Source organism: Lissotriton helveticus, chromosome 10 (assembly GCF_964261635.1).
Source record: "Lissotriton helveticus chromosome 10, aLisHel1.1, whole genome shotgun sequence".
Taxonomy (NCBI): domain Eukaryota; kingdom Metazoa; phylum Chordata; class Amphibia; order Caudata; family Salamandridae; genus Lissotriton; species Lissotriton helveticus.
In genome coordinates, this window is record NC_136071.1 from 23,573,436 (window position 1) to 23,587,827 (window position 14,392).

Sequence of the window (14,392 nt, forward strand, 5' to 3'; positions counted from 1 at the left end):
AAACTGTACGCTCCCTGGTGTTGAGGGTTGTAGCCTGAAATGAGCCCATGCCAGAAATATTTAAAATATTTTAATGGTCCCTGGTATCTTAGTGGTGCTTTCTGCACCCCCGACCCATGGAAGGACAGATTGGGGGCATACTCTCCCAGTCTGCTCTCCTAGGGATCAGAAAGATAGTAGGCACCCCTGAAGTGGAGGGGTGCAGACATTGCCAATTAGGGCAGACCCTAGTCCTTTTCTGTAATACAAATCTTCCCTGGTGTGCACTGGCGCTTTCTGCACCTCTGTGATGGGCAGGTCGGAGCAGAAATGCACCCTCCCAATAAGAACAGTTGTTGGCGACTTTTCTGGGGAGGAACAATGTGCCATGCCTGTTGGCTTCTCTACCCAAAAAAATACCAACCATGGTGTGGAAGAGGTGTGGCGCAGCGGCCAGGGTGCCTGACTCCGGACCACAGGGTTCATGGTTCGATCCCTGGCGGCTGGTTAGCTCGGCACCATGTGACTCTGGGCAATACCTTGCTTAATCTTCCCAACGGCCCCCAGCCCCGGACACCTCTCTGGAGGTAGCTGTGTACTTTACAAATGCTGGCATTTATTTACATTTGGTGTCTAGAGGGTGGATCCCTGCTAGGGAGAGAGATCATTGAAAAGGGGAGATTGTCCCCCCTCCAAAATCGGTACTCTGGGGTGGAGGGTATATTCCCAAACCACCGATGGCTTCCACTGCTTTCAGTTTCTTTTTGATGACATCGGATCCCCATGATCCCCATGACTGTTAATAATTCAAACCAAGAAAAGAAAAGTCTCAGGGTGTAGGGGAAACTCTTCACCTTCAGCTCAAGGAGAAAATTAAGAAGTAAATCCCGTAAGTGTTCTTTGCGCCAGTACTAGGACAAAACTGGACATGTCCTTAGTACATCAGAGGTTGTGATAAACAGCCAGATTCATCATTGTCCCGTTTTGCGAGTCCTTAATAGCGATTATTAAGGAATCGCTATTAAGGACTCGCAAAACGGGATTCATGTAGAAATCGCAAAAGAATTGCGATTCCTACAGCTTCCTTATTTGCGATTAGCAATTTGCTAATCGCAAATAAGGATGCGATTTCAAGGGTGCCAGGGGTGTCCAAAGGACACCCTGTAGCACCCCTGAAATGAAAATGTAGACTGATGTTGCGCACACACATGTCCAAAGGACATGTGTGTGTGTAACATACAATTTAGAAAAATGCACTAAAGTGTATTATTCTAATTTTTCGCTATTTACCACGAAGTCAGACTTCGCGGTAAATAGCGGCCAAAAATTGCGAATTCGCAAATTAAAAATGGTTAATGAATTGCATTTAAGGAATCTCAAATAGAGATTCCTTAAATGCAATTCCTCGCAATTTTGCGATTTTGCTATTAGCGATTTTTGCATTTGGGATGATGAATCCCAAATGCAAAAATTGCGCTTGCAAAGGGCAAGATTCTCAGATTCTGGCCCTTTGCGAGCGCAATTTTCAATGATGAATCTGGCTGAAAGACTTTTCATGCTAGACTGTAACGGCATGCAACTATTTGGTGGCTCAATAAAAAAATAAAAAAAATAAGACTAACTGAAAAACATAGAACTAGCGCTATAAACTATATTTGGGCTTCAAGCAGCAGCACGCTATCCGTCCACAAAGCGCCTACGTGCCTCATCAGAGCTAGTAAGAACTATGCAGTGAGCAATACAATACTATAACTGTGTTTTTCCTATGATGCTACCCCATTGTGCTTCCCCCATAGAATAAGCCCTATATACTTGTGTACACATCACACTCCTCCTGCTGGTGCCTGAGCGTCTCTCTTGCTGACAGGCTCACTATTGCTACCATTACCGCTATTACATTACCACCACCCCATTACCACCAAAGTGGTGGCGTGGCTTTAATGAGCTAATGTCTGACAAACTGCCCTTTAAATGACTTATTTCAGACAGATAGACTTAGGTTTTGTGTTGAATCTCAGAAACTAAAAAAACAAGCATTGGCAAAGTCAAAGGGTCTGGTTTAATTAGCTATCAGGCTCAAATTTGTGCCTGATAGCTAATTAAACCAGGCCCTTTAACTTTGCCAATGCTTGTATTTTAGTTTCTGAGATTCAACACAAAACCTAAGACTATCCGTCTGAAATAAGTCATTTAAAGGGCAGTTTGTCAGCCAAAGGTGGCATTCCAATAACCTTTGTAATCGAGCCACTGACTAGATGAAATATCTAGCAGGTTAGATTCCTCCTGCCTGACCTCTTAGTGTGACTACTTTGGACCAGGGATCGAAGTGCTCCCCGGAGAGCTTAACAACAGGTATTTCCTAAAGGGGAACACGGCCAAGCAATGTGGAGAGCCATGTCTTTTCAATCTTCTATGAACGCCGTGGTGGCGAATAGACTTGGGATGGGAGATGTTTATCCTTGTTTGGGGTTTTAAAAGGTGCTGCAATGGACTTTGATGGGCAGAGGGTTCAAGATGAGCGGGGAAGTTCTGTGTGGCCTACAAGCCCCACTGCCGCGAATCCTTTACCAGGAAAGCGCTACATAAATATATTTTTATTGTATGACGCCTTTGCTCCTTTTATTTCAGGGGTGGAGGGGAGCCCTCAGAGTGCCACGTTCACCCCATACAGTACATATCTGTGTAATGCTTCTGATCCATTCGTCCTTAAGGTTATTTTGAGGTTATGGGGTTTTTGGTAGCTGTTAGAGATGTTCACATAATGCAGAGGCCCACTGTGGTGACTGTGTCAAACTCTTGGTACTGTGGTAGTCAGGAGCCCTCTGGAATGTCTTCTTCAGTGGGTGGATAGCCTTTGGTCCCCAGGATCCCTAATAAGGGCAGGAAGCACATCTGTGATGCAACACCTCAAGTTATCCCTAGCCCGACCCATCATTTCTGTTCTCATCATGCAGGCAGACTCGGTGAATGGTCCCCAGGGTCCCATAATAAGCACAGGGCGCACATCTGTGAAGCGGCATCTCAAGTTATCCCTAGCCTGACCCATCATTTCTGTTCTCACCATGCAGGCAGACTTGGTGAATGGCCCAGGGTCCCATAATAAGCACAGGGCGCACATCTGTGAAGCGGCATCTCAAGTTATCCCTAGCCTGACCCATCATTTCTGTTCTCGCCATGCAGGCAGACTCGGTGAATGGTCCCCAGGGTCCCATAATAAGCACAGGGAGCACATCTTTGAAGCGGCATCTCAAGTTATCCCTTCTGACCAATCATTTCTATTCTCGCCATGCAGGCAGACTCAGTGAAGAGCAGCAGCTGGCCTCGGCATTCCCATGGATCATCCTCCGCCACTGGGAGCAGCTTGCCTCTGGCTACCCCGGCCCTGGAGTGGGGAACTGCCCGAGCCGTAGAAGCCCAACTCCGGCAGAAGATCCTACAGCTCTCGGAACAACTGCGAGTGGAGCAGAGCAGCCGTGAGGAGAACACGAGGGCCTACCTTCAGCTTGCAGCCAAGGCAGAGCTCCACCAGTCAGCCCAGGTTCGCGAAGTCTTCGAGAAGCGGAACCAGAGGACCAGCGCAACCATCGCCCAGCTCCAGCACCGCATCCAAGGCTACCAGCGGAAGCTGCGGGAGATAGAGCCGAATCAGCTTGGCAGGCAGGTGAGTGACCTTGAACTGAGCATCGAGTCCAGAGTGGCCAGCCTCTCGGACTCCACCCTACACCAAACGGAGGCCCTGTCCACCAGCTTGCAGAGCCACCCGAAGGGCCACCTCTCAGCATCGGAGAGTGCCCTGTTCTCCGTTGCCTCGACCTCTTCGGATTCAGGTGTGGACAGCCACAACAAGCCCTCGGAGGACAAGGGGCTCCTGGACACCCAGCACATATTATCGGGAGAAACTGTCAGTCCCCAGGAAACGACCAAAAGTGGCATAGAGGAGCACACCCACCCAGCTAGGACTTTCAGGGAGTTTCTGAAAGTTCTGAAGGCGTCCCATGCCGCCTTGGAAGCAGACTGCAAGACTCTAAAAGACAGATACTTCCTTGACTACCGACTCGTCCTGGAATCGATTCAGAGTGTCAAACATAGGTAGGCACCCTGTTTTGTTTTTAATTTACAATATGAATACAGTAAATGTTGATGGATTCGTGTCAATGCATAAGATTGCCTTGTGCCACTGAAAATGCAGTCCCTGCAGTCTGTCACAGGCCAGTCCACCTCAGATCTGGGCTGCTCCAACACCTGATTTCTGTAACTCAAAATGTGTAAAGGTTGAACCCACCAAGAGTCAGAATACAAGAAAAAATAATGCTCCTCCACTTACTTTCAGATAGATATAACCCAGTAAATAATCAATAACATGAATCAGTCAGACTCCAAAAATATTTTATTACATGACATTCATTTGTTTTCTTTTATACATTGTACATAAACTCACGTTTGTATTTCTCATGGGCTCCCTATCCTGCTACAAAGATCTAAAAATCATACTCATACCTCAAAGCATCCAGACACATTAATTCAAAGAAAGAAACATCCAACCTTTTCACTAAAGCAATGCTTAGAATCTCTTATTAGCATTACTCCGATCCTTTAATCAATTGTATATATTCTGAGAATCAATTGGCATTCCACACAATAGATACAGGATACGTCTAAATGAATGTCGTTTAACACATATCATCCATAGACATCAATGATATTAATGGCTAATTTAACACAAAAGAATTGCACTGACGCGCGTTTCACTGAGACGCATAGAGATTTGTAATGCATGTTCATTATGTATATACATAAATATAAATAAATATATATATATATATATATATATATATATATATATATATATATATATATATATATATAGTCATGGCAATATGGGATTCTAATAATTTTTTTGTGAGTTGGTTGGTTGTATTTTTCTTTGAATAACTTTTTCTCGATGCTTTGATGTATGAGTATACATTTCAGGTCTTTGTAGCAGGAAAGGGATCCCATGAGAAGTAAAAAATTAAGTTCATGTACAATGTACGATAGAAAACAAATGTATATCTTGTAATAAAACATTTGAGTATGTCTGATTCATGATATTATTTACGGAATTATACCTATCTGAAAGTAAGTGGGGGAGCATTGTTTTTCTGTATTTTGACTCTTTATTTTTCCCCTGATGTTGTCTCCTACTACTTCTAGCTTACATGGGCCCTCTTCTGTCTAACATCGACCCCAGCCAGTGTACATGCTCCCGCTAAGAGTTCAATTACTCGTAGCTTCTAGGCAGGTGTCCACCTCACCGACTCCACTTCCTCTTTACTCTTGCCTGCAATTTTGTTGTCCTAGCTTTACTTGAATATTGTATCTACAGCTTCATTTATCCAACGTTGCTCTCCAGAGCTTAAACAGTGTCTTTGTGACCCCTTTTATATAGCAAACAGTATTGTGCAATAAGTCTCACAACTCCTCCACTTTTCTTGTTTTTCTCTTTCCAGTAGATCTTAACCTCCCACCCCTCCTGTTTTCGCTTGTTATAACTCTATAGATTTCTAAATTGCTGTTTATAAAATTACAACGGAAAACTAACATGGAATGACCAGGAATCATAACATTTTAAAAAACAAGACACAGCAAATATTTTGCACATAGTTGTTTTTATATTATCACGCTTCCTTCTTCTTGTACAAAGGAAATCTCTGAAATTAAAATACATTTCGGGGAGCCTCTTTAACAAAACGATATAAAATACGTATTTCTTTTGTAAAGTATTTTTTTTTATAAATAAAGTTTACTTGGTAGCTTATCAATAGGCTATATTCGCCTGTTAGCACACATTTTGTTTAAAGTGCATTTTGAAATTCCAGAACAAGGGTCATTATAAATAACCTAAAGGCACGAAAACTTCCACAAATCTTTGTTAAAAGAAGGGTCAAATGAATCAGGGACAATGTAGCCTAATATACTCTTCGCTGCTCCCCCCCCTCCCCCCCCCCACGTGCTAAGCCTTTTTTTGGCTATTTGGGGTAGTTATCGATAAGGCCCCTGTAACTTTTTGACCACATAAGGGATCCATGCTAAATTTGCATCCTTTTCTTCCAGCATCATGGGGATTCTAAAGGTACTAAGGGTTTGTGGATTCCCCTGGAGGGGACCCGGAAATTAGCCAAAATACTGCTACATTTTGTTTTTTGTTTGGAAAAATGGAGGGAAAGTGCTGCAAATGAAAGCATCTGTCCCCCCCCCCCTGCAAATAGTATCAACAAAGGGTTTTGTCAGAAAACCAACATTTTTTACACAGTTTTGGCATTTTACGGGGACATAGTTTATTTTTGCTATTTTTTGTGCTTTCAACCTCCTTCCAGTTAATGGTAGAAATGCGTATGAAAGCAATAATGGATCCTGGAAAGCTATACATTTTAGAAAAGTAGACAACATTCTGAATTCAGCAAGGGCTCATTTGTGTAGATCCTTCAAGGTTTCTTTATAGAAACTAACAGTTAACGATAGTAAAAATTGAAAATGAGTTGGAAAAAAAACAGCCATTTGTACCAACGTTTTCACCTATAACTTATTCTAAGTATGACCGTTTTTTACGCAATATACCATTACATCTGCTGGAGTTTTCTGGTTGTGGGGATATATAGGACTTGCGGGTTCACCAAGAACCCGACGAACCCAGAGCCAATAACTGAGCAGCATCTTGCAATGGTTTTTTATTGTGTACCAGGTATATAGCAATTCATTTATGAAAATATGTACAGCGAAAAATTGGGATAAAAGACACCTATGTATTTCTGAAATTGGAACAAAATATAGAGTTTAGAAACAGTAGCTATGTGCACATTTCCCAAATTGTGAGTACCCTTACTAGCAGACATTTTTTAAAGTGACTTCTTTTTTACTAATTGCCTTTCATTTGGAAGGCAGAAATGCATCGAATGTCAATAGGTAATAACAGTTTCTCTACAATTCTGTGTTACCCCAAAGTCTTCCTATAAAATGGTACCTCACTTGTTTGGGTAAGTTTGTGCCCGCGATAAGAAACGGCCCAAAACACATTTTGGGCACACCACATTTTTACAGTGAAAACTGACACTTTTTTGCAAAGTCCCTAGCTGTGGATTTTGAACCCTAGATCTGCTGGCACCTAGAGAAACCTAGCAAACCTATACATTTTTGAAACCTAGACACCCAGGGGAATTCAGGATGGGGTGACTTGTCTGGCTCTCACCAGATTCTGTTAGCCAGAACTCCTTGCAACCCATAAACTTTATCACATTTTCCTCACATTTCTGTGATGGAAAGTTCTGGAATCTCCGTGGATCCACAAAATTCCACCCACCCCGCATTCCCCAAAGTCTTCTGATAAAAATGGTACCAAAATGCAACGTGGACCCACCAAGGAAGACCTGGGGGAACGCTGGGTGGTAGGAAATTTCTGTCAGCCCGGTGATCCCACAATGTTTCTACACAGAAATTTGAGAAACATTTGTTTTTTTCAGCTAAATTTGAGGTTTGCAGGGGATTCTGGGTAGCCTGGTGATCCCACAATGTTTCTACACAGAAATTTGAGAAACATTTGATTTTTTTCAGCCAAATTTGAGGTTTGCAGGGGATTCTGGGTAGCCTGGTCATCCCACAATTTTTCTACCCAGAAATTTGAGAAACATTTGATTTTTTTCAGCTAAATTTGAGGTCTGCAGGGGATTCTGGGTAGTAAAACGTTAGGGAGTCGACGCAAGCCATACATTGCTAAACTCCCCAGGGTGTCTAGTTTTTAGAAATGTGTGGTTTAGGTAGTTTTCCAAGACGGACTCTGAAACAATTCTACACCAGCCTTTACATGGCGGCATCACCGCCATGGTAACTCCACCATCATAACTTGATGGACGGTGCCTGTTAGGCACTGCCACCATTTAATGCCCCCTTGTCCGTTGGCCAAATCAATCAGACTGATTGCTTCTGGCGGACTGGTGGCGGACGACCTTTCCGTCTGCCATGGACAGATTGGGATTCCCACCGCCATCCTAATTCGGCGGTGGGAAAATCGAGCTCCGATGGTTGAAGGGCCGGCACCGCATGGCTCTGGGTGCCGGTCCTGCCACCATTATAATGAGCCCCTAAGTACCCAGTGATCTATGCATGCATGCACAGAAGACTCTCCACAAAATGCCCTTCCAGGCTGCATGTACTCCCATCCACTGATTTATATGGGAAGATACTTAGGGCCAGATATATCAATCGTTTTACCGGTCGCAAATGGGCCGATTCTGTGAATCGGCCAAGTTGCGACCAGTAAAAATCCTTTTAGGATGCATCAACCCAAAATGCATTTGCAAAATAGGTAATCGCAACTTTTGCAATGCAAGAAGCATTTTAAAAACGCGACTTTGCATTAAGGATTAAGGATTCGCAAATTACCATCAACTTCAAGTTGATGGTAATTTGCAAATCCTTAGGAAAATTCACAAAACTGCAATTCTCTAAGTGCCATGTGGCGCATAGACATGCCCTTGGGGCATGTTTGTGCATCACATGTGTACACTTACCTTTTTGGGGGGGTGCATCAGGGAGGCCGTAGGCCCCATAGAACCTTTGCAATTGCATTCGCAATCTGCGATTACCTATTTGGTAATCGCAAATTGTAAATGCTTTCCGATTCATTCCTATGGGCCTCTGGGCCCATATGAATGAATGGGAAAGCAGTCCCTAAAAGCGAATCGCAGTTTAAGGTTAGCTATTAGAGAATGTGTAGGAATCGCTACTTTTTCATCAAATCCTACATACATTGCATTTTGCGATTCCAAAATAGTGAATCGGTAAAATTTGCAATTTCAGAATCGCGAAATACATTCTTGATACATCTGGCCCTTAGAGCCTTATTTAAATCTTGACAGACAGGTTACTCCATCACAACAGTGACAGATATCCTATCCGCTGAAATATAGATCCCATAGGATATAATGGGATTTATATTTTGACAGACGGGATATCACTGTTGTGATGAAGTAGCCCGTCCGCCGAGATCTAAATCAGGCCTTTAGACTTAAAACATCTACACTTCTAGCACTATTCAATACACATGCCTGCACTTTTCAGCAGAGATGAAATACTTCCACTTGCAGAGTACCACTTCCCAGTATCAGCACATACAGCCTGATTCATCATTCTCTCGTTTTGCGAGCCCTTAATAGCGATTCATAAGGAATCGCTATTAAGGACTTGCAAAACGGGATTCATGTAGAAATTGCATAAAGAAATGCGATTCCTACACATTCCTTATTTGCGATTAGCAAATTGCTAATCGCAAATAAGGAATAACTCCCCATTCATTCCTATGGGCCAAAAGGCCCATAGGAATGAATGGGGAGTATTCCTTATTTGCGATTAGCAATTAGCTAATCGCAAATAAGATAGCGATTTAAAGGGTGCCAGGGGTGTCCAAAGGACACCCTGTAGCACCCCTTAAATGCAAATTGAAACAGGTGTTGCGCACACACATGTCCAAAGGACATGTGTGTGTGCAACATGCAACTTAGAAAAATGCTTTTAAAAGCATTTTTCTAAGTTTTCGCTATTTACCACGAGGTTTGACCTCGCGGTAAATAGCGGGCCGAAATTGCGAATTCGCAATTTTTAAATGGATGATGAATTGCATTTAAGGAATCTCAAATAGAGATTCCTTAAATGTAATTCCTCGCAAAATAGCGAAATCGCTATTACCGATTTTTGCATTTGGGATGATGAATCCCAAATGCAAAAATAGCGCTCGCAAAGGGCCAGATTCTCAGAATCTGGCCCTTTGCGAGCCGATTTCGGCTTGATGAATCAGGCTGATAGTCACATACTCTGGAATAATGAAGATTTGGCTTTCTAGCTTTTATGCAATCACCGTCTTTGTCACCTTTTGACTCAAAGACTGAATGGTCTGAAGCTTTGTCTATACCAAGGTCGACTGCAGCCCTGTGCCTGCCGGACACCAATGTGAATCCTGTTATTTCTGTCCCACTACTTCTGCTGGGAGCTCTGATTTTACATGATTACTTATTGATTTGTGATTATGTCTTGGGTCTTATACAGGTGTCTAGTCACTCTTATATTTATATATGCAGCTGCAGAGGAAAGTAGATGTGCTGAGTTCATATATGGTTTGGATCTATGTGTACTTTTTGTGTATTACTACTGAGGTACACATCATAGAAATGGCATGTGATACCTGTGATTCAGTAGGGCCTGCTAAATTCAAATGATAATGAACCACTGCTCTAGAACATGTAGAACAATGTAAATGATTTCACAGGTTAACAAAGCAACAGAAATGCCTTTTATCACCATCCTTCAGGTTAGCCTGCTCTTGCTGCACTTGCCCCAATGGATTACTGATGCTGACCATTGTGACCTCCAAAATCACTCATGCAACACAATATGGGTCAGGTTTCTGGTCTAGTTGTCAGCCAAACTCTAAATAGTGTGAAATTATGCTGCTTGTGTTATCCTTGGCCTGAAGCACAAAGACCTTATCACTCCTTCACGTTTGCATTGGTACCTGACCAAACATGACTTCAATTCAAGACTCTTCTTCTTGTGACAGTCAAGCATGATCTTAAGTTCCCAAATTGTCAGCATGCCAGTGACCTGGCACTAAAGGCCGGCTGCCCAAAAAAGACTCTCCCATATATATTGAGCGATATAAACATTTTAGCGGTAGATCATTACTTTTTCAAGGTTCTCTTCTCTGGACTCTTCCTTGAACTCTCTGCACAGTAAACACTTGTTTACAATTCAGGAAGTCCCTCTTCCAAAAACGTTTGATTCAACCCTTGCTGACACTGTAGATTCAATACGCCATCTTTCTATTGTCTTTTCTATGTATGTTAATTACCCTGCTATTTGAAAAAATGCTTTGAAGTGTCCCCTAGACTGTGCTAGTACTATAAATACAACAAATACAATTAAATTAAAATAGATCATCTGTATACAACAATGGGGAATGGGTAAAGTAGAGTCCTGGAGGAAGACCTCAAACAGTAAAACTGTATAACCAAGTATTTTCTTAGTTGCACTTGACTCTCCCAGGAGAGCAAGGCAGAGCAGGGCAACACAACAAGGGGTACTGTATCATCTAAAGATGATTTACTCAGTCAGGACAAGACTTTCTGAAGGAGGTGGTGCAGATTTGACGTAAAGCTGTAATCCTACTTAAATAATACTTAGAACTGATTGTCCAATCAGTTTTTTAGTTTATAAAAGGACAAAAACCTGTAATATATACAAGTATAACACACTTCTCTTAAGAAGGTCAGAGATGCGACACCAAACACTATTACAGAATTGAAGAGTTAGGTAATATATTCCTCGGTAACATAGGGATCTATGCCCCATATTTGGCGAGATAGGAACTTCATATACATCTGGTACTTCAGAGTCCACAACAATTCTTCCCCAAAAATAACGCAGAACCACAATCAGTAGCTTACATTTTTGTATTGGACAATGTACACCTCTCTGCAGTAAATGTTCAGAATACTTCTCATCAAAGGAGGAAAATTACCTTTCTGTTTCCATTGCTGAGATTTCAGTTTCAGATTTTGGTGCTGAACTTTTAATGAGGCTTAGATGCACTGGCCGACCGAAGACAACTTAGTATCAACCCAGAGTTGGTACAAACTGGCAACTCTTGAAGGGATTATAAGGAGGGTGTTTAGTGCATACAGTAGGAGGCAGGGTCCAGTGAAGTTCTGCCAGCCATGAGCTTATATGTTTGGGGTACTTAATTGGCTCTTGTGCCAGTGTACCAGAATCACCTCATAAATGGCATAAGTTCAGGTGCCTTTGTCCTCGCACCTACCAGTCTAAATTATAAAATTCTAGAAAACAAAGCTATACGTCTAAACAGATATGATTATTGGTTCTGCTATCATGGTGAACTCTTCTTGCTACCTTTCCAAATGCTTGGGGCAGGGGTTGAAGTTAGGTAATCCCCAACTTCAGTCTATGTAGAGAATTCATGGAACAACATACTCATCAAGAGGCTCAGTATTTATGGCCAGAATCAATATTTGAATGTGTGTGCCACAAAGACACTTCCAATCCCAGATGGCATAGGATGGTCAACTGTAAGAGTGCTAATGGGGGACAACATATGATTCCACTGTAATGAACCAGCAGAGTACGTGTCCCCTGAATTCTTTTGAAATCATATGTATCATAGCCACGGGGGAGACCAAATATGACACCAAAAGGGATTTAAATTCTAATACTCCTTTATGAGTACACATTGAAACAATACTCTGCATGTAGAGGCAAAAGCTTGCATAAATAAAGATATGTAGAATACCATTCCTTACTGTCACATGCTCAGTGCGAGCCTAGAGCACATAAGCCTGTAGATGTAAATGTATTAATATAGCGCAAATCACCGACACGGTATCTAAGCGCTTGCTTAGGGAACCCGTCCTGGTATTCCCCTGTGAGATACCCCGACAGGGTGTCCACAAGGTGAAAGCCAGGCATCCCGCCGTGAGGGGCCGTAGTGGAGATTAAGCAAGCTATTGCCCAGAGTCACAGAGTGTGACCCCGTGAGTTGAGTAGGCACCGGAACGAGAATTATCGAGTCCGTGGAATTTTTGAGCCCAAGACCCGCCGAGGCGGGGAATCGAACCCTGGTCCACGGCCGATCTCAGTTTCCGGGTCTGCCACCTCTAACCACTGAGCCACGCTTCTCCACTAGATGGCCCTGTTACCTCTATTGACCTTGTGATCTTTCACTACTCTTTATTTTTTTTACCCAAAAAAGATACCACAGATATGCATCCTTGCATTTACTTCAGAGGTCTAAGTCAAGTAACAGTTAAACACAGATATTCAGTTCCTCTCATTTCTGACATCTTGGAGGCAGGGCAAGGAGCACAGTTATTTATAAAACTTGATTTAATAGGAGCTTATCATCTCTTCCAAATCAAAGTAGAAGATGAGTGGTGGAAGACTTCTTTCAAACCCATTTTCAGGCATTGTGAATACAAAGGTATGCCATTTGAACTTTGTAATGCCCAAACAGTCTTCTAACACTTCATGACCTCTATCTTTTATGATTTGCTACTTCAAACCATGGTTTTCTACCTCAAAGATATTTTATTTTGTTCCGAAAATCCTGCTAAACATGAAGAACATGTAAAGGGAGTTTTGTACTGGTTACCCAAACATCACATGTTGGTTAACCCAGAAAAGTATTGTTTGATCCGTCTTCAGTCATTTACTTGGGCTTTGTTGTTTCCTCAGAAAGTCTAGACTCCTGATGAATGGCTCTTGGGGAAATAAAGAGACAATTTACCAAGGCACCTATTCTTCTGCCTGATACTGAAACTGCTGCTTCTGATCTGGCTTTAAGAGCAGTTTATATTCAAGAAATTGAAGGAGAGAATACCCCATTGACTTTTAAACCCGAAAATTAACCGAGCCAGAAATAATGTATTCAGTTTTAGAAAAGTAACCATTAGCAATGGCAGAGGCCTTTAAAAAATTGAGGTGTCTATTGTTAGGGGCTGAACAACAATTTACCGACCAAACAGATCTTTGTAATCTTCAAGTACTTCAACAAGAAGATTGCGGAAATAGTCAACGGGCAGCAGTTCGATTTCCAAGTAACATTCATTCTTGGAACACCGAATATTGTAGTAGATTGTCTATCCAAACAATATTCGGAACAGTCATCCCCTTTAACCAAATAAAAGATTCTTTCATCTTCTGCTTTTCTAAGCCAAATACAAGCCATATCTTTGGTATAAGTATATAAGTATAAGAAAAAGAAAATTCAAGTGCAAGATAATCTGATTTTTTGGGACAATGGAATCTTTGTTCCCAGTAAGAAACTTAGACAAATTGTTCCACAATTATGCCACTATTTTATCATAGTTGTCCATCAGGCTTTACAAGTCCCAGAAGATCTGAATATTTATCAATTGTGGTTCCCCTGCCTGTTAAAGTATTTAAATGACAACATAAGACCTTATGAAGTCTATTAACAAGTTAAGGTGGATTCGCAAATTCAATTTGGTTATCTTTCTTCTTGACTTTGGGAATATATTCCTATCAATTTTATTGTAGATGGTTCTGCACAATCATTGTTACAGTGAATTATTTCTCAAAGCTGTCACATTTCTCCTCTTTGACCAACCTTTTTCTGCAGCAGAAATTGCATGAATATTTCTTTATGACATCTTTAGACCTCCCTGATTTCCAATCAAGATAATTTCAGATTACAGTCCTCAGCTCATCTCTAATTTTTGGACTAAAATTCTGTTTGGCTCCTTTATCTAAGTTTCATCCCCAAAACAAATGGTCAAACAGAAAGACTGTATCAACCTCTTTAGACTTAACCTTCCATCTATGTGTATGCTTCCTAAAGAAATTAGGAATCTCT

General features: G+C 41.8%; 1 protein-coding gene across 1 annotated transcript in view; it reads left to right on the forward strand.

The window, feature by feature from the left end:
- The window catches only part of TEX28 (testis expressed 28), a 121,618-nt gene that overhangs the window by 16,478 nt on the left and 90,748 nt on the right, over positions 1-14,392 (forward strand). The window contains exon 2 of the mRNA XM_078664123.1: positions 3,272-4,068. Within this exon, the coding sequence (XP_078520249.1) occupies positions 3,272-4,068 (797 nt within the window). The remainder of the gene's footprint in view (positions 1-3,271; positions 4,069-14,392) is intronic.